At 43.7% G+C, this 20,290-nt stretch overlaps 1 protein-coding gene across 3 annotated transcripts in view; it reads left to right on the forward strand.

The window, feature by feature from the left end:
* ABTB3 (ankyrin repeat and BTB domain containing 3) overlaps positions 1–20,290 on the forward strand; it is a 178,093-nt gene that overhangs the window by 137,798 nt on the left and 20,005 nt on the right. For 2 of the 3 annotated variants that reach the window (XM_079303619.1, XM_079303617.1), the window contains exons 5-11: positions 7,120–7,285; positions 10,593–10,682; positions 13,824–13,925; positions 15,000–15,093; positions 15,206–15,341; positions 16,945–17,165; positions 18,288–18,466. In XM_079303619.1, coding sequence (XP_079159745.1) covers positions 7,120–7,285; positions 10,593–10,682; positions 13,824–13,925; positions 15,000–15,093; positions 15,206–15,341; positions 16,945–17,165; positions 18,288–18,466 — 988 coding nt within the window. The remainder of the gene's footprint in view (positions 1–7,119; positions 7,286–10,592; positions 10,683–13,823; positions 13,926–14,999; positions 15,094–15,205; positions 15,342–16,944; positions 17,166–18,287; positions 18,467–20,290) is intronic. The other variant, XM_079303618.1, reaches the window with a different exon arrangement.

Genomic DNA, 20,290 nt, shown 5'->3' on the forward strand with positions numbered 1-20,290 from the left:
AGTGACGTGGAAGCACAAATCCTGTGTCCTGGTCAAAAAAATATTTCCTTTGGACCAGGTAGAAAGAAATGGGCTGGGATGATTTGGTTTTTTAACAAAATGTTCTCGTGGAGGCAAACATGAAGAAAGGGGCACATTCAGCTGAGCGAAGTGTGTGCTGAGGGAACCTGTGGCTCTCCTCCAGAAATACATCAGGAGCAAACACTTTGGAAGGAAAAATACACTCTTTAAAGGTCAACATGGACACAGGAGTGTGTGAGCATTAGCAAGTCATGAGTTAAGTTCAGGTTGGAGGTGTAGATCTACCCAAGCCTTGCTGCAGCATAGGACCAGGTTTATTAACCTGCAGCCCCATGTGCTCCCTCAGCTGTGCCATTCACAGGCTCACCCAGTGCTCAGAGCTGTGATCCACAAAGATCTCTGGGCAAATGCAGGGTCTGAGCACCTTGGACAATCTGTCTTTAATTGAAAATCAGTCCTGATTTCCAATTAGCCTTGTCCTGGGAATACCTGTCTGCTTTTCTGTCTGGGACCATCCTTCTTAATGAAGGCTCTCTGGGAAAATTGGATTATCAATCTCAAAAGCAAATATTATTTGAGGATTTTTGGCTCATTCTAGAGAGCTTTCTTAAAACTATGGAAAGGAGAAAATAGAGTGATGTGAAGGGAAGATGTGTTATTTTGTTGTTTCAGAGCAGTCTATACCATTTGCTGTGTCATCCTACTACTATACCACGTGTGCAATTCTAATTTGAAAAGTGAAAGCAGAAGAGTTGCATTTAATGTTTTATTTATGGAAATCTTGTGCTTGCACTAGATCATAGAAATATAAAAGGACTTTAATAAATAGAGATTAGGAAACAGAAAAAAAAAAAAATTCCACTGTTCTTCCTTCTCTCTTAAAATCTGTTGGGTACAGGGGCTGAGTTTCTAGAGAAAGAGTATAAAATTGCCAAGAAATTCTGCTATTTAATAAGATGCAGCCACCTTCAAGTAGGAATGGTTGTTGTTTGCCTAGCTTCTTGAATGTCCTTGTTCTTCCCACAAATTTTCACTCATCTTTTAACACCAGCCATGGCTATTGCTGTAATAAGATTCAAAAATGTGAGAAGTAGCAAACAAGCTACTTGACAAAATCCAGCAGTCCCTTGGGGCAGATGGTGCCAGCAGATGAAGGAGATTTTATTACTTAGAGTTACAGCACGGATTTCTGAGGTGAATCTCAACCTGTCCTGCCAACAATCTGCTTGAAGACAACAGTAATAAAAAAATTATTGAAGGGGAGGTCCTGGGCCTCATGTTCTCCTTCACATTTAGGGCAGAATGCACTTGCATTTTTATGGGCTTTAGGATCCAGCTTTATTTTCCCCATTGCAAGCAACATCATTTACTGCTGTCTCTTATGCTCTGTGTCTTTTATTGCATTCCTGAACATATTACATGTCCCTGTATTATAGTCCTGAATACAATTATCACGATACAGATAACACACCATTTTCCACTCATTAGTGAAGACTTGTTCTATCTATTTATATGAAAGATGAGTCTGTACCGAAACTTTCTTATGGCACTGTGACCTTGTTCAAAATCTGAATTCATATTTAATTTTGACCATGGTTCCTGACCTATATATGCACAGAATTGGAGTATTAAGACTGTTTTGAAATACAGATTTGGGTCTTGATAGTCCCATCACTTTTTAAATGTATTTTCCAGTATTTGTAACCAATACATTCTCAGGCCTTTGACAAGTGGTTGGATAATAAACATCTGGAATATTTTTTTCTTTTTAGCTCCTGATTAAAGTAAATGGAGATATTCTATTTCTGCAATAAAAGTGGTGCTCTTCATCACTTTGATCAACGTGTTTGTGCCTACATTTTCCTCTCTCCAAAACTGAAAATGCAAATAATTGTCTCAATATAGTATTTATATTGCAGTTCTATTAATATCAGCATTATAGTCCTTTTTAAAGCACCACGTTGGAAAAAAGAGTGCTCACAAATTTAAATCAAATTGTCTGCTGCTCCCACTCTTGCTGTTTGTGTCTGTAGTCTCACTGAAGAGCCCCAGGCAAGGAACAAGACCCTTTTGTGCTATGGGCTGTGCAGCCCAGATCAAAACGGTGATCCATGACCCCAAGAAATTCAGCATTGCAAATGCATGTATATTACTGGCTAAAATGTGACTCCTTCCAGGCTTCCAACCAGCTGAACTTGAATTTCTGACTCAAGACCTCATTCACATTTAGGACAAACTGGATAAATTCTACAAAAAAGATAAATTCTAAAAAAGATGGACTTAATTAGTAGATTATCATTCTTTCAGTTGACAGGGCTGGTGATGGTGTCCCAGGTGGACAGGCAAGGTTCTGATGCTTGGCTATCAGTGCAGTGATGTGTCCATTTGAGCCGAGGGGAATGTTAGTCCTGCTGCTCATCACAGCCTGCACTCCATTTCTTTGAATCAGCTGCGCGTACCAGTTACGATGGAAACACTCTGCCTTTGAATCATCTGTTTTCCCAAATGTATTCAACCCATGAGTAACTTATTAAAGATCTGCACAGACTCTCTCCTAGCCAGCCAGAGTGAAAATGAAAAAAACCAACATCCCATGTGTTTAAAACACTGCTGTAGAAGTGCTGCATTATGTTTTTATAATGTGAGTTTGGGAAAAGAAAAACAGTTTGCTGTACTGCTAGGACCCATTACAAATGAAGAAGATTATCTTTGACTCTTTTCAGAGGTTTGAGTACTTCAGAATATGATGGAGTGTCATGGTCACCGTGCAGCGTTTGACAGTGACCATTAGCAAATAATTAATGTTACCATGGCACTCCCCATATAAAGCCACAGTCCATTTAATTATGTGCAATGGCAACAGTGTAATGATCTTGAAGATAACAGCTGTAGAGGCAGTATCTCTCAGGAATTAAAAAAAGACTTGGAGAAAATTGTGTTTCATTGTAGGTTTAAAAATGTGGTCACAATTTTACTAAAAATGTTAAATTGAGATTATTTCACTTGTTTCTAATTTTCCTTTTATTTATAAAGGTAATTGTTGGCTTGATTCACACTAGGGAAGGGAGGGAATTGACAGGCTGTGTGATTGAATCCCTGAATTAAAGGGGTGAATTTGCTGTTGAGTACAAGGACTATGATCAGTGTGTATTATTGATTCAAACATATTATTTCTCAGTTGGGAATGGGAGCATTATGCAGTGGTGGTGATGGTGGTGCCAAGCAGCCTGCCCAGCCCCTTAGGTTGCTAAATAGGGAAGTTCAGAATAGATTCTGTCTTTTGAGAGGGGTTATCAGTCTCAGAGGATGTTGGTTAGTCCTACATTTGTCACTGTATCACCTTGAGAGACCTCAAAGTTTGTCTGACCCAGCCAGCATTTGGTGTGTGATGTCCTGCCATCCTGAGACTAGGTAGAAGAGGAGCAGGAGAGCAGCAAGCATTGACCCTCCATGATCATCTGTTCCTCCCATCAGCCTTCCAGCCCCTCTGATGAAGATGCACCTTTTCTGCAGGATGAGCTCTTGGGGAAAGGATGACCTGTGTGAATGCTGATGGCTGGCAGACTCTGGCAACAAGCCAGGGTGACCTTGGAGGGGACATCCTGCTGTTGAGCTGGTGTCAGCCTCCTGTGCACTTGGAAAGATCACAAAGACTTTCAGCCAAAAGGGCCCCACACTGGCAGTGCAGCTGGGGAGGGTTCCAGCTCTGTGTGCTTAGCAGGCAGAGTTGCACAGCTCTAAAAGTGACCCTGTATATTTAGCTGACTGTACTTGTTCCCTGTCAGCCTTACATTTCAAGCTTCTTCCCATCCCTTTCCCACCTCTTCAGAGCTTGTCAGTATGTTTGCTTCAGTCCAAAGTTAAAGAGCCTCGAGCAAGTCAAGTCTGGGAGTCTATTCCCTTCCTCTTTTTTTATCTTGCATTCTTTAATGTTTGTGATTCTGGATGGTGTCCACGATGGAGCAATGTCCCTTTATACAGTGTAATATAGAGCAAACACCCTCTGCTTCTTTTTGGAATCAGTATTATGCAGTGAGTGGTAAGAAGGAGAGCTTGGGAGAAAATGCAGTGCTGTGTTGGCTTTGGTTTGATTTTTGATGGGTTTGGTTTTTTTTTAATTTTCCGGTTTTCATTTTGAAATGCATCAGCTCAGCCTGTCTGCCATGCCATCTTCCCAGCTGGCCTTCCCCAGTGTTAAAAGTGATGCTGTGCTCTTCTATTTGTACTTGTAGTTCCTGATCATTTTTGATGTCTCTTCACTGCTTTTTATCAGTACACGTTAAATCTCTTTTTCCTTAACTCATTCATCTCTCTGCCTTTTCGAGACGTTGTTTTCTCTCCTAATGCTCTACTCCTTTCCTTTGTGTCATGCTCCTGTTCTAATAAACTCAGCAGTTTTATCAATATCCAGTTTATTGTACAACAAATGGCAATACAGTGGTCCTGTTTGGGGTATAATAAAGCAGTGGGCCATTGTAGTGGTACTAAGTTGTGGTTTCTAGTTTTGTGGAATTTGGTCTAGCTCATGCTTTGTCAGTGCTGGTGTCCCACCCGCTGTGCAGCCCAGGCACTCCTCTGCATCCATGTTATTGCTGCACTGTTTTTACAGCTGAGGCACCCTGGAGCCCTTGGACCAGGACACTTATCCCTCCAGCTGATTGAGGAGTACTGATTTGCAGATACTGAATATCAACAGGAATTTATGGCTCTCCTTCCTGGGCTAGAGTAAGCAGGTCAGCTGACACACTTTCAGGAGACCAGAACCAGTTCATGGAGGAGTTCCTGATGGTTTTTGAACTCATGCCAGAGTAGAGATCTGGGGAGCCCATGCAGGTGAGGTGAGATAGCTCCTTGTTCCTCTTTCCTCCCTTCTGTGGGTATGCAACTGAGGACAAAGTCTGGCTTTTTTTAAAGAGGAGATGATCAACTATCACTTTGCATGCACTGAGCTGGGCTGACGTCAGTGGAGCTCTGTCAGAGTTTGACCCATTTTATTCAGTGTAGGCTACATACCTCAGTACAAATGATGAAGCAGTGAATTAACACAGGCAGTGATTCACAGCAACAGACACCTCTGCAGAGGATGTCTTCATCTTTCCATAGCTGCCCTTTGCTGAGGAGCCACCTTGTTTCCAGCCCAGAATCATCTGGGAATGCCATATGCAACTGGGAGGTCTCTTCTCTGTGCACCAAACCCCCCACCACCCAACTTGTGAGCATGCTTTTTCTTTGCAATGCCATAAAGGAGGGCACAGATGATCTCTAGCATCTCATGCTATGGGGGTAACAAGCACCAAATGTTGCTGTAGCTCTTGTGAAGGAAAAGTGCCATGTGGTGTGAATGTATTTAGCCTCGATTGCTGCCATGGATCTCAGTGTCACTGAGCTCAGCCCTGCATATATCTGTGCTGGTTTTGCTTTTTACTTAAACTCAGTCTGAAACTACTGCAGAAAACCCAGCCTTGCTGTGTTGCTTTCTCCCTCCCTGCTGTGAGCACATTGCTGGTGCAGGATCTCTTACTGCTGTTGCAGTGTGTTTATTGTGACTGAGTGTTGTGCATTAATCTTGCAGCATCCTGTGGTGATGGAACATCATCCTTGTTCCCCTGAGTGGTGATACTCCAAGCATATCTTTTTTTTGCATTCTTAGGACATGAACTTTTTTTGTCAGCCAAAACCCAAACTGAGCAGTAGAATGAACATCAACAAAACATGTGGTGTCCTCCAGACTGGTTGTGGCCCAGCACTGCAGAGAGCAAGTCTGAGATCAGATGCCAGTTTCAGACATGCAGAAGCTTTGATCAAAACATTTTGTATTTTGCATTTCACTTTCCTTCCTCTCTTGAAAGAGGAAGAGCAGCAGCTATTGCTACATACCACTGCTTCTATATAAACAGCATATTTGTTGCATAGTGCTGTTAAATATTAAGCAGTGTTATATATTTTATAAAGGTCTGATAAAGCACTTTGAAGAAGAAATTTAAATGATAGTGATGTGCTGTTCCAATTTTTCTTTTGATTTGCTTCAGCTTTTTACATATGAAATAGAAAACAAATATTTGATGTATGCTTGACTTTTTCACTTTTGATCTCTATTTTGTTTTTCCTTCATAAGTAGCCCCTCAATTTCTGACCTAGCATTTTTGGAGATTTAAAGTGGTGCTTTTCCAAACAGTCCTTTATCCAAGTTCACACCAAAAGCGCTGTGGATTTGGACTCCACCCTCTGCCCCAGACACTCCTCAGCATGAAAGAAAAGCAAATCTGTCTTTTAACAAGATGAAACCAACTTGGATAAACATTAGATTTGAATTGCCTGTCTCTCTCTGGAGCTGCAGATTCACATCTTGGCTAAATAACTCCTAGCCCTTCTTTCATTTGAAATGGATATCAGTTCACAGTTTGAAGAGCTTTTGACTAAGATGTTAAAAGAATGACTTCTCATCTGTTAGACACAGCCAGCAAGGATTTGTGGTGTTTTGCCATGACTACCTGGCAAGATTGCCTACTCCCCATTTGCATGGTGGTCCTATGTGCACGTGGCCCTGCTTGGACCAGGTCCCCTCCAGAGGTTCCTCTCAACCTCAGCCAGTCTGGGATTCTGTGACTTGCACTTTCTGCTCCAAAAACGCTTCCCTGTTACTGGGGCTATGCTGGTAAGATTTTTGAAGGTGTTTGGAGTGACATTATTTTCTCTTTGGTGTATTGTCAACGATCATACATCCATTTGATGTAAGTTCAAAGCTTACTGAAGTCACTGAAAGTTTTCAGGGATCAGAGGAACTGGATAACCTTGCCATGCAGAGAGAAAACTTGTGGTGAGAATAAACTGTGCATTGCTTACACAGGGAAACAAACTCAAATGAAAGCTGTGCTTCTTCCCCCCGGTTTTTATTGAAATGTATAACTTGTCCCATGAAAGATAGACCAAGGGCAATCTCCCATTAATCATTTCCCATTCAGCATTTCCCTTGCACATGCAGGTCAAAGGAGAATGGATGCATGACCTAAATCCTTCCAAACCAGGGCACAGCATTATTTTCCTGGGGAGGTGTGTCCTCTGGGTGTCCTCTGAGGGAGCTCATTTCTCTCCCCGCAGGATCGACGACTGTTTCTGTGCCTCTCGGAAGCTGGACGCGGTTGCCACCGAGGCCAAGTTCAAGCAGGACCTGGGGTTTCGCATGCTCAACTGCGGCCGCACGGATCTGGTCAAGCAAGCCATATCCTTGCTGGGGCCGGATGGGATCAACAGCATGAGCGAGCAGGTAACGGGACAGACACTCGGAGAAGAATGGGACAGTTGGGTCTGCTTGTCACAGGAAATGAGCCCCAGTGTGCAGCTCTGCACAGACAGGACCTTAATGCTTCCCCTGCACTGCGAACACCTGCGTGCGTTAAGTGAGGTCATTTTGAGTTGTGTTGATTTGCCAGTACTGAGGTAGCTCAGCGTGAGGGAGACTGCATCCCCTGAAATCTTCTTAACAGTGAACTGAGTCGAGTGAAGGCAGAGGAAGGCCCCAGGAGAGCTTAGTGTTTGAGCTGAATACTTAAAATTGCTTCAGTGCAGTGCAGAGTGCTGTGAGACAGGGCTTTGTGAGAGCAGCCAGCTGCACCCAGCTCTGGGATCTGTTACCACTTCATATGCACCACCCAGCCTGTCAGGAAATGGTTAATTGCTGGTGCTCTTTAATGGATTTCAATCCAGTTTGAGTGGACCTTGCAGACGTGAAAGTATCTCTGCAATTACCCCTCCACTGGTCATTGTGGCCAACATCCATCAGTTGAAGAGGCTAAATTTCCTTGGAGTTACAGCTCCCTGAGGCTGGTGGCTGTGCCTGGGGATAAAGCTGCCCTCTGCAGCTACCTACTGTCAGCTGTCAGCTGGAGTGTGATGCTCACTGAGGTGGTTCCCCCTTCCCAGAGGGAAATGATGGCTATGAATACTAACCTTTCCTTTTGAAATAGAGTTCTCTGGCCTTTCTGGTGCCCCTGATGAAAGTTTGTCACTGCGTGTTCCCAGAGCTGTGGCATCATTTTTGACAGGAGCCAGGTGGCTGCCACCTCTCAGGTGGTCATGTGGGACAAGAGCTGGACTGTTCACGGGTTGAGGTCTTTTGAGATGAAAGCTGTTCCAGGAATGTGAATTATGTTGCTGTTCAGTAGCTTCAGTCCGAGTCAGTATTGTGGATTCATCTGAGAAAAGCTTTAGAAGAGGGCAATACTTCCTGCAAAAAATGTAGTATTAGACTACTCATTCCAAGGTTCAACATTGTACTTTTTAAAATTACTGTTATTTTAGGTTAGTCTGAACCTGGAAACTTCGCACAGCATATTTCCTCTGTCCTCGAGGCTGAAAACCAGGAACACTCTGGCTTGATTCATCAAAGTACCTAATCATATGCTTAACCCTGAACACATGCTTTTACATCCTATTTGAGTGAAAGTTAAGCCTGTGCTTAAATACTTTGCTGGATCAAATGTCCCACATCTTGCAGGACAGAGCCCTAAGTCATGCAAAGCCAAAATACAGTAATTTTGTATTTTGCCAAAAGCCAAATGCCCTTTGTGTTGATTGTACACATTGTTACTGTGTTCCTGTGTGTGTGCTTGGAACACTAATGATGGTCTCATTAAAAATCCATTCCTCCCACGTGCAGAGAGGAGGGTGAGTGGTGCTGCAGCACAAGGCTGAGCTGCAGGGCAAGCCTGGGGGACTGGCAGGGGCAAAAGCAACAGGGACAGCAGTGCAAGTGAAGGGGAGGTTAAAATCCTCATTAACTCTTTAAAACCCTGACACTGCAGCACGACATTCTGGGCCCCTTTTAGTCAGTGTTAAGTCCCCCTTTAGCTGCAGCAGGGTCAGAACATCTTGTGTGGTTCCCAGGCTGAGCTTTTGCTCCAGCTGTTGCTGTGGGATTTCTCACTGTGGCTGCCCATGTGCTGTGTCTTGCAGGGGAGTCCCTGCACTGGGTTTTCAGATTCTTTTCTACAGATCTGATAGACCCCTTGTGCTCAATGAACTCTTGACTTAATTATCCAGTGATGACACTTACAGTAACTGAAAAACCAGGTAAAGGAACCTCATCCTTGTGTCCCAAGACACAAACACAATTTCTTTGACTTTTTGACTCATTTGTATGGTCGTGTTTGTTCCCATAGTGTTTACTGACCACCAAATGAATTTTTTTCCCACTGGCTGTGGCTGAAGTCTTTTGAAATTCTGTTTGCAAATAGTTTCAAGTCACCCAGGAACTCTCCTTGCCTAGGGTGAGCTTGTTTTTTCTCAATAATAGCACGAGGCCCCAGGTGCCTATTGCATGAGTACACTGCAGATTTGATCCTGTGAAATGCACAATGTCTTTCAGAGAGGATCTAAGGGTCTTGCAGGGACAAACCTTAATTTATATTGTCTCTACAGGAGCAGCCCTTTCATACATAAGCACCCACTGTCTTTAGCCCTTCATACAAACAAGAAAACTGGGGTAGTTCACCAAAAACAGTGGTGCTGGGCACTTGCTAGGAAGAGCAGTGTCACAGCTTGGTGTCTGACCAGGATAGGTACCTCCAGTTTTTCTGAAAATAGTTCCCTTTATAGCAGCACTTGGGTTAAAGAACAAATGGACTGTGGTCTGAGAGCAGATTTACTGGGGGACCTCAAGGCAGGCTGTAAACATGCATCAGAGTTAGCTGCATGCTTCAGGAGATTCTCTGCAAAGCAACTGGTGGCTGTTGGTCCACACACCCTACTGTATTTAATAAGCAGCTTTTGCTGTTATAATTTGCAGTAGATTAATAATTTTTGTTCATGGTTTCATCTGGACTCATTACCACAGCCACAGCAGTACTTTCCCTTAAGGGAAATGGTGATCAGACATAACAGGTATTTCAGATGAATACAAATTGCATTGTGGTGATTCTGTAGTGAAGGGTCACTTAATCTACTTTTTCTCCAAGCAGGGCCATGTTTTCCTAGAGCCAGCAATTTGCAACAAAGCTGTCTGGCATTTCATTTAAAATTAAGTCCATGTTTGCTAGGGAGTGCTATACAAAGCCTTGACATTTCCAGCCCCTTACAGTATCCAGGTTGAAAAAGCTGTGCTCAAATCTGACTGATCTTAAAAGGAGCTTGAGATGTTTTAAAGACTCTTTCAGTAATTGAAAACTTAGATTTTAAGACACTGATTATAGAAGACTGAATAGAATTCTTGTCTTTTTAAAATACCAGTGGAAATAATGGTTGCTTTGGTGAAAATGTCTCTGCTGGGGCCCCAAAGACAAAGGTGCTCAGTTCAGTATACTATGGTGGGGAGACTGGCAAGCCTGGTTTCACTCACCATGCTGAAGACAACATGAAAAATACAAGCAGTAAGAACAAGTGACAACAAAAATTGAGATTTTTACAAAAATGTTTGACTTTTGCTGCTCTGAGGGTCATGCTTGTTACAGAGGTAATGGCTTTCATTAAATACATGCTGTTAGACTTGATGATATATACTTAAATAATTGTTTTTAAAAATCAAAGTGTGTTAAATTTGTCAATTCCTTTGTTTTTTAACTCCAAAAAATGACTAGGGCATGACTCCACTGATGTATGCTTGTGTCAGGGGTGATGAGGCTATGGTGCAGATGCTGCTAGATGCTGGAGCAGATCTGAATGCTGAGGTGAGGACTTTTTTGTTGGTTGTATCTTTTTTCCTGTTGTTTGTTTACATCTTAAACTACCCCCTGAAACTTCCTGAAAATCACAAGACTTAAAAAGAAAACAAATCTTTCTTATTCACTTGAAATGAACAGTGAAATCAAATGGCATTAGGTTAACACTGGGGTTCACTGCACAGAACGGGTCCAGTCACTGGAGTTAATCCACAGGTAACAGTGATTTAGTTGTGTTTGCACACTGCAAATGAATACAGGCATTAATTAGCACAAGCCCTGGGCACAGCTCTAATGCTACTGGAAGGGCTCACTGAATCTCAACTGACTTTAAATGAAGAAGGTAAAAGAAACACCCATCTGGTAACTTGCCCAAGCTCAGCATTTCTATGCACATGGATGTTCCAAGCATCCCCAGCACACAAGTGCCATATAGGTTCCATTCCTTACTTTGTTTTACAAAATGCCTTGGGCTAAAAACTGTTGGATGAAGAGCTTGAAGCTTCCAGAATATAAATGTCTCATTGATGAATGCACATCACAAACTCAGACAATCTGTCCACCAAACAGATTGTTGTCCAGCTCAGTGCAATGCAGGTATGTACATTTTTTAAGAGCCATTTGAAAATCCGTGGAAGAGTTATTTGTTAATGATCCCAGTTTCAATTTGTTGAGGTCATGAGTAAATTAAGCTGTCTGCTTCACTTATCTGTGTTCCATCTGTTCTGTTTGGACTTGAGCGAGCTGATAAATTGGAGTCACTGCTTCAGACAGACGTTTTGCACTTTTGAAAAAGTCTAATTTAAAAAGTAGAAATGGATGTCACCCGTCGGAGACTGACAGTGTTACTACCATATTGTGAAATCAGCTGGTGATTTCAGTTCCCCACAGCCAAGCACACCCTCAAAGCTGGCAGTAGCTGAATGCTGGCACCCCTAGTCAGACCAGAGGCTGGGTGAGCAGGAGACTGATCTCTTCTTAACCCTGCCCTGTGGCTCAGATGGGAGGTGGCATTGTTTGGTTCCTAGGACGAGTTTTCATTAGGAGCAGTCCTCCCGATTGCTCCAGTAATCTTCCAGGCTTGAATCAAATGCAAATTTTAACAGTTTTGTCTTCCTGAAACTGCTGACATATGAGAGAACAGCTCCAGTGAGGAATGTGAACCTCCCCAGTTCACTGCTCTAGAGTGTTTGCTCTAAAATGAAATGAAAACACTTTTGGACAAGAACTGTGAATAATTATGGCGTGCAATTATACGGTGATTTGTGCACACCACAACCAACTGTGCAAATTGGGCAATTATGGCAAAAAAAAAAAAAAGGCAAATCAACCATGATCAAAAATAAATACTCTTGTCAGGTGCCTGCATAATTTTCTCCCTTTCACTTTGCAAATATGTTTCCAAAAGTAGCCTCAAATGCTGGGCACCTCCCTCTTTGATTGCCAATCCTTAGTGAAAATAGAGTCATTTCCAGACGTGCTGAGATGCTGCAGTTTGCTCTGTACTCAGTGGGACCTGTAGCTGTTCAGCCAGTCTCATTCTTAAAAGCTTATCCAGACACAGGTCTTTTGCAAACACTGTGTTGGAGAGAACTCTTACTTAAAAAAAAAAAAAAAAAAAAAAAAAAAAAGGAAAACCAACAAAACAAAAAGGAGCAAAGGAGTTAAAACGACTTCATTTTCTTTGCTGCTTTCCATGGACTGCCCCGAACAGTGGTGGGAGTCATGCTTGAGGAGGAGCTGGATGCATTCACTGAGCTGTGGTCCTGCCCATCCCTACCCTCTGCTGCTCTTGCTCCACATCCCAAACCCCAAGGCTTGAGCTGCTCAATCCCCTCCCTTCTGACCAAACTCAGCCCCCAGGGAGCCCTGTGTCCTTGTTCAGAGGCCAGCACACTCCCCGTGGTGCCCTTTGAGTCTCTCTTTGGCAAATCTGGGTGATAACAGCCAGGGGCTGGTGCAGATCTGGCAAGCTGTGGGATCTGCATGGGGTCTTCAGATTTTGCCCTCATCCCTGTCCTTGGACTGAGGGCCTGCTTTTAGCAAAATGCTGCATGTGGCGCTTGGAAATGCGAGCTGCTGATGGAACCGAATATTTAATGACTGCCCTCCTCCCCTGTATGGATAAAAGTAATTCAGACAAGGGAGTGAAAGCAGGGCTGGCTGGTGAGACAGAGAGATGGTGCATCCTTTACTCTGATTTTAGTCCTCCTCTGAAGATCAATAACAAGATTTTGAATTTTAGTGTCACACTCCATCTGAGTGTGCAGCCTTGGACTGCGGATGTTCATTAGATTCTACCAGCTCTGTGAACCTCATCAATATTAATACCCCCATCTTTAAGACAGGGAAACTGAAGCAAAGAATGGTTATTCATCTTCCCCAATGTCTACATTAGAGGCACCAGGCACTAAGGCATAGAAAATGGAAAGAGCAATCTGAAGAATAGCATTTTGTTTTCTAAGGAGATAGAATAGTTTGCATCTCTTTTAACTGTCACCACCCGGCACTTTTAGTTCAACCCAGACAGGAAAAGACAGTAAAAAGGAGGTTTTCTTAAACATTCTGAAGTGTTACCCTGCCCCATTACTTCTCAGACATTTTTTTTCACCTCTGGTGAGAGAGGAGGAACCTGGAAGAATGCCTGGAAACTCCAGGGTAGGGCTTGTGATGTGCCTTTCATGACAGCAGTGACAAAAGTACTGATTTAAGTACAAAGAATTTTGGCTGGTCCTGGAGCAACATCAAGACCCAGGGCTGTTGGTACATGGCCTGGTGAAGTCAGTGGGAGTGGTCCTTAGCTATAAGTGTCCTGATCCATCCTTACCTCCCCAGTGTGTGCTGTTGTAACCAGCTGTGGATGGTTTGTTTTGCCCTTGTGCCAAAGAATCTGGTGGCCAGTGGTTTAGATGGAGCTACAGTAGTTGGTAAAAGACTTCATTTGGTAAGAACTCAAATCAAGCTGTCAAATCAGCATGAACAGTTAAAATATTGAGAAAAATTTTGCAGGAAAAAGATGAAGCAAATCATTTTATAAAGCACCTTTCCTAGGTTTTCTTTTTCACTTACTCCCTCACATGCCTGGCTTTCAGGCAGGTTGAATTTTGTTACATATAGCTCTTTAAAAAAATAACTTTAATTTGTTTATAGGTTGTCAGTACTGCTCATAAATACCCATCCGTCCACCCTGAGACCCGCCATTGGACAGCTCTGACATTTGCTGTGTTGCATGGACATATTCCTGTAGTTCAGGTATTATTGTATTTCCCTACCTGCATCTCATGCTTTTTTTTTTCTCCTCTTCAGTTCTAATTACATTCATCTCAAACCAGCATCCTTTTGTCATACTCATATTGGTTACTTCTGCTTCTTCAAGAGTGTACTGATACATGATAGACTTACAAAGTGAATACCTTAACCAATATGAGGCTTAAACAGGACAATTTTAAAGCAAAGTCACACCAAAGAAAGTCTGACAACTCCTTGTGCTCCTTCCTGACCACTTGTTTTATATGTTTGTTTATTCATTCATTGCACTTTCTTGCACTGTAATATTCTAGCAAACACAAAACCACTGCCTTGGTGGGAGAGAGGTGGACAACAGCCCTCATGCTGTTCCAGAGGGGGAGAATCCCTCACTCTCCTTACCCCATCCACGTGTCATGTGGGATGTGCTGGTTCTGTGCTATGGCATCTCAACAGTTGAGAAGGTTTATTCTTCAAAACAGCTGTGTCTGTGACACACCCAAGCACCAAAACTTTGAAGGCCTTAAGACAGAAATGACCAAGGCGGGGCTGGAGCACAGGCTCCATCCTGCTTTCCTTGGCCACTTTTGTTTTCAGCATTGTTGCTACTTATGTGGAAGTGTCCCTGATGGAGACTCATTGCTGCAATTGGTCCTTAAGAATTGCCTTTGTTTTGGCCATGTCTTCATACAAAAGATGGAGACAATTGAAATCTGATCCATTTTTGGATGGTGCTGGGCTTCCAGAAGACCATGACGGAAGGATGCTAATTTTCTTCCATCTCCAGTGCATTACTTCCTAACACTGACCTTACCCCATTTCCCATTCAAAAAGCTCTGGGTTACACTTTTTTGGCTCTGAAGTTGGACGCTGGTGCTTCTGGTGTTTGGCAGCGTAAAATGAGCGAAAAAAGGAATGAATTTGCCTCTGTGAAACAATGGGCAGAATTTGCATGTCATGTGTCTCCATTGTATCTGGTTTGCAGATAACAAGAAGCATTAGATTCTCATTTGTCACTGTTCATGAACTCTGAAGACTGTGATACCCCCAGTTGCTCTAAATGGTGAATTTTCTTTCTAGCTATTGCTGGATGCTGGAGCAAAGGTAGAAGGTTCCTTAGAGCATGGAGAAGAAAATTACTCTGAAACTCCTTTACAGCTGGCAGCAGCTGCTGGTAAGGACTTTCCTTCTCCTCCCACTGTAACAATTCCTCAGCTGGGATCTGTGGTTTAGGTTAGCAAATACTGGATTTTAAAAGGAGTAAAAATGCATCTCTTGTCTTGCAGGAAATTTTGAACTGGTTAGTTTGCTTTTGGAGCGAGGAGCTGACCCCATGATAGGCACAATGTACAGGAATGGCATTTCCATGACTCCACAAGGTGACATGAACTCTTTCAGTCAGGCTGCAGCACATGGACACAGGTAGAGTGGGAAGAAGTCTAGTGACATCCTTCAAGTGCTACTTTTTTGCCTGGGCATCCAATTTGAGCAGATGGGTGAAATTTCTGCATGAACAATTGAACATGCCACCAACTGAGCAGAGATGTAAGGCTTTCTGCTACACGTGAATTCAACCAGTTGGTGGTACAAGCTGTGTTTTGGTTTGTTATGTTTAAAAAAAAAAAAAAATAAAGGAGGCTTCTTGTGGTGTGTTCAATGCAGTGGTTGTTAAATGGCAGCTGATGTGACAGCAGAAGGGAATGTCAAAAACATTCCTTCTGAGTTTCTTGATATTTTTCTCAGGTTTAAGTGAATTGTGTCTGTACTGCTCCAGCCTTAATTTTGTTGAATATAGTTTCTGCATCTATGTTTACTGCAAAGTCCTGTGTGTCTTAATGTTGTTTATATGCTGCAAATTTAAAAAAACCAAAAACCTACTGAGATGAGCACCTGACATGCATGACCTTGCAATGCTCAGGAGTTGACTGCAGTGTAATGAGTTAGTATCATGATCTTGACATTCCTACTTTTCTGATTGTAGCCATCCAGAGGAGCATAGATACAGGTTAGAGACAGTACCTACTGTGTGTTTGCTTAGAGATGAGCTGCCAGTCTAACAACACGCTGATGGCAGGTCAGGGCGGGTTCGACAGCTCTGCCCATCTGGAGCCTGTGAGGGATCCCTGGCACAGACAGGACACTCTGGGTGTTGAAGTCTCACATTCACCCACTGTGAATGGGAGCCACAGGCCCAGGGAGATCCTGGGGCTCTCCATGGCTTGGCTGCTGGCTCTTCATGTCCCAGACTCTGGCTCTTGTGTTCCTACCTGTACAACACTCACACACAACTTCTTCTTTCCCTCTCTGTCCTAAATTTGTTTGGGACACACTATGCTGTGGACACGGGCATACAAGGAGGGTGGGCTGGGAGCCAGGCTGGTTTCTCTTCTCACAGCTGCAAAACCAAGGGAAACCATTGAGGTCGATGAGGTTTTGCTGGTGTGAACCTAAGGGCACAGAGTCTCTGAGTTTGGGCTTTGTTATTTGATGGCCCAGCTGGATCAGTGGCTTTGTAGAGTAGTCGTGGCTGTGCTTGAACCTGCCCTGACTGGCCTTGTTGAATGTCTAGCTGCTCTAGCTTTCCCAGACTGCTTTGAGTGTCAGTCGAGTGGTGGTGCTTTCCGTAGCTCCAGGCAGCTCCCTTCCCAGGTGGCTGCCACGCTGGGAGTCCCAAGAGCTTGTCCAGAGGCACCTTGGCCTTCCCTGGTTGCTGAAGAAGTCTTGAGTCACATTTAGCTGATGAGGTTTTGTTCCCACAAGATGCCACCACTCATGTGACATCTGTGCAGTTCCTGTGATGCCAGCAGGGACTTGCAGGCATTTCCCCAGCCAGTGCAGGTGGGCTAGCAGGAGCTGTGCTTGCCTTGGGTCTGCTCTCAGCTGGTTCTGCCATTAGCTGGAGTAATTTCTTGGGTAGGTGTCCTGACTTGCCTCATCACAGCAAGCAAGCCCAGTGCGGTGAAGGCCCAGCCACTGACTCTGCTCTCCTCTCCTGCCTCTGTCTCTGTCGTGCTGTGATGGACAGGAACGTGTTCCGCAAGCTGCTGGCTCAGCCGGAGAAGGAGAAGAGCGACATCCTGTCTCTGGAGGAGATCCTGGCCGAGGGCACGGACCTGCCCGACGCGGCGGCGGCTCCGCTCTGCGCCAGCCGCAGCAGCAAGGCCAAGCTGAAGGCGCTGAAGGAGGCCATGTACCACAGCGCCGAGCACGGCTACGTGGACGTCACCATCGACATCCGCAGCATAGGTCAGTGCTGGCCTCCTTCCCCTTCTCCGTCCGGGGAGGGAACACTGTGGGAATCGTGTCTCTCTTTTCCAAGACTCTGAAGGCAGGAGCATGGTATGCCATGCCATCCTTGGTATGCCAGCTGAGGGACTGGAATATCATACCAGCCCGCCCTGAAGTAGCTTCTGCCTGTGGGCAGGGTGGTTGTGTAGCACAGATGGAAATTGATCTGGACTGTGTATTTACCGTCCCCACTCATCTGTTCACAGAGAAAGAGAGACCCAAGTGCCTGGTGTGCCTCTGCCTGGGGCAGTGCTCCAGCCCTGGGGACATGGGGTATGGATCAGAGTGTGCAGTGGGCTGTGCAAGCAAAGATCTGGGGATGAATGAGAGGAGAGTGACAGGGCTGCTCTCCAGGCATTGAACATTTTCTGACATGGAAGGAAAAACCTTCACTTGCCAAACACCAGGCTTGTATTTCCTTCCACTCTGTTCTGCAAGAGCAGAAAGTAGGTCACATCCAGCCTCATGCCTGCAGAGGTACATTAGCTGCATGTGCTTTCTTGCTCAGTGCATGGGAGCAATTCCCTTTAACTTCCTGGAGAGTGGTTCTGCCATGACAAAGCTGCTTGAAAGGGCTGATCTGCTTAACTCACCCAGTGCTCTTCAGGGAAAATACTAATGATCAGGAGAGGACATGAGGTATCACTTAAAGCAAGCTTTAATCTGAAGACCACCAATTTGAATCTAGGTAGGTAGTGACCAAAATCAGGTTTTTTCATCATTTAATGGCTCTCCAGGGCCACATTCAAACAAATGAGCTAGTGTAAATCTAGCTTCCAAAAGGCTTTTGCAACGCAGAACACCACAGCAATTACCACAAATTGGTAGTCTCAGCAGAGAAGCTGAAGGCAAGATGAGCAGAGAGACCACAGTCTTCTCTTAGCAGTTGGTGGAAAGTCTCTGTACATTAGCTCTGGGATGCAGTGATAACCATCACCCTTCTCAATTAGGGATAAATAGGAACTTGATTTCTTGAATGATTTGGCAGCTTTTGCTTAAAATCCTAACATCAGCAAAGGTACAAAAGCAGAAGGGCAGGGGTTTCCCTGGGGCTGGAATGAGCTGTGTCTGTGCCTGCAGGTGTTCCCTGGACGCTGCACACGTGGCTGGAGTCTCTGCGCACGTCCTTCCAGCAGCACCGGCGCCCCCTCATCCAGTGCTTGCTCAAGGAGTTCAAGTCCATTCAGGAGGAGGAGTACACTGAGGAGCTTATCACTCAAGGGCTGCCTCTGATGTTTGAGATACTGAAGGCCAGCAAGGTAGGATCAATGATGTGCTTTAAAGGAAATCAGCCTTATTCCCATCCTGTGAGACACGAAAGCTTGCAGTATTATTTTGGAACAGCTCTCCCAAAGGTTGTTTAGACTGCACAGGATTATTGTTATCTGTATTAAGTATCTCAGGTTTTTTCACTGTGGAAGCATGGGTTATAAACACACAGGCTAATCAGTGCTCCTACTAGAACAACCTAATAACAGGTGCTAACAATAAGCTGGAAAGACAACAGAAGGTGATACATAGTGGTGAAATTAAAGTCACAAGGGTCAAGGCAGCATGGCAAGAGGTGATGATAACCAAACCAACCCAAGGAGTAATTTCACCCAGTTTGTTTTATAGAACCATGCAACAGAGCTAATATTCGTGTTTACTTTGGATTTCTTTAGCCTGTCATGACTTTCTTTTCCCTTCATGTGGGATTTGGACTCAACTTTGTGAGGAGACTGGTTTCTATAAGCACAGAACAGGATAATATTTTCAAATTTTCTGTGTGCATGTTTGTATTTGCAGCTTCCCCAGATTTATTCTTTCAGTTGATGTTTTTTCAGCCATTTTTTCCACAATACATTGATAAATTGTTAAATTGAAAGTAAGTAACTTTTATCACCCAACTCTGTGTGTAACTGCAAGAAGCAAATAATTTTTAGAAGTAGCCTAAATCATGTGAAAAGGGGAAAGGTTCTGGTATAGGAACTCAGTACTAAATATTCCAGACTTGGTATAGCTGATGATGGCATACATGGATTTATTTCTTGTACCTTGCTGCAAAAGCAGGCTTGGACTAGAGTCCTGAGCAAATCCTGCATATTTGTTCTAGCATTGTTCTGATTTTTGCTCCCATGAGCTTTGTTTTTGCAACTAGTTTGTGTTGGATGGGTATTTATGTAGAATATTTTGAGACAGTTTTAGGAAATTGTTCCAAATCCCAGGATTTGTTGATTCCTTGTTTCATACTCACTTGAGTTAATGTACATTCATCCAGAAACTACCAGCAAATTGCTGTTTGGTTTGAAAGTTCATATGAAACTAATAACATTGAAAAGTTAACAGAGAATAAGTTCAGGCCTTGTAATCTGTGATGAGGGGTGACTTTTAGTTTCCTTTCTCCTGGGTGACTGAAGCCAAGGTCAGCAATCATCATTAGAATAAATCATTTACATAGGATTATACTTTTGGTACATCTGGTCTATTGTAGGAGACCTGGGAAAAAATAAGACTGCTACCTTCTGCTTTGGGTTCACTTAGAAACCTAAAATATGGAGGGGCAAAACAACTGAAGTATCACAAAAACCCCTACACAGCAAAGAATAAATCTGTGCTGATCTTTATGCCTGCCCCTGGGCCTGGGGGAACTGCATGTTTTCATGGATATTCACAAACACACACTCACACAGTGTTTCATAGTCTTACAAAAAGTAATTAATCATTCTGGGACACTGTAAGGGTTTACAAATTGTCTGCAAATGTTATGAATTATTCTGGTAGTCTTGTCCAAATGGCCTCATACAAAGCTCTCCCAGACAGAAATGAGGAAAGAAACTATGCAACCCCTTGGAAGGAATCTACATAAATTCATTTGTAGGAGAATGAGCCAATAAAAGTTCTCCCTGGTCACTCCATAGAAGGCAGCTGAGGAAAGCTGAGATTTAAAGGATCTTCTGTTCCTCTTCTCTGAAAGGGCTGAGAGCAGAGATTTTTGTATATACCCACAGAATGGAAATCTCCTTTAAGAGGTACAGAAGGGCCATAACTGTGGTTCACATCCCTCTCTTGACAGCAAACTGTAAAGCTCTGCATTTTGTAGA

Source organism: Erithacus rubecula (genome assembly GCF_903797595.1).
Source record: "Erithacus rubecula genome assembly, chromosome: 4".
NCBI classification, from domain to species: Eukaryota; Metazoa; Chordata; class Aves; order Passeriformes; family Muscicapidae; genus Erithacus; species Erithacus rubecula.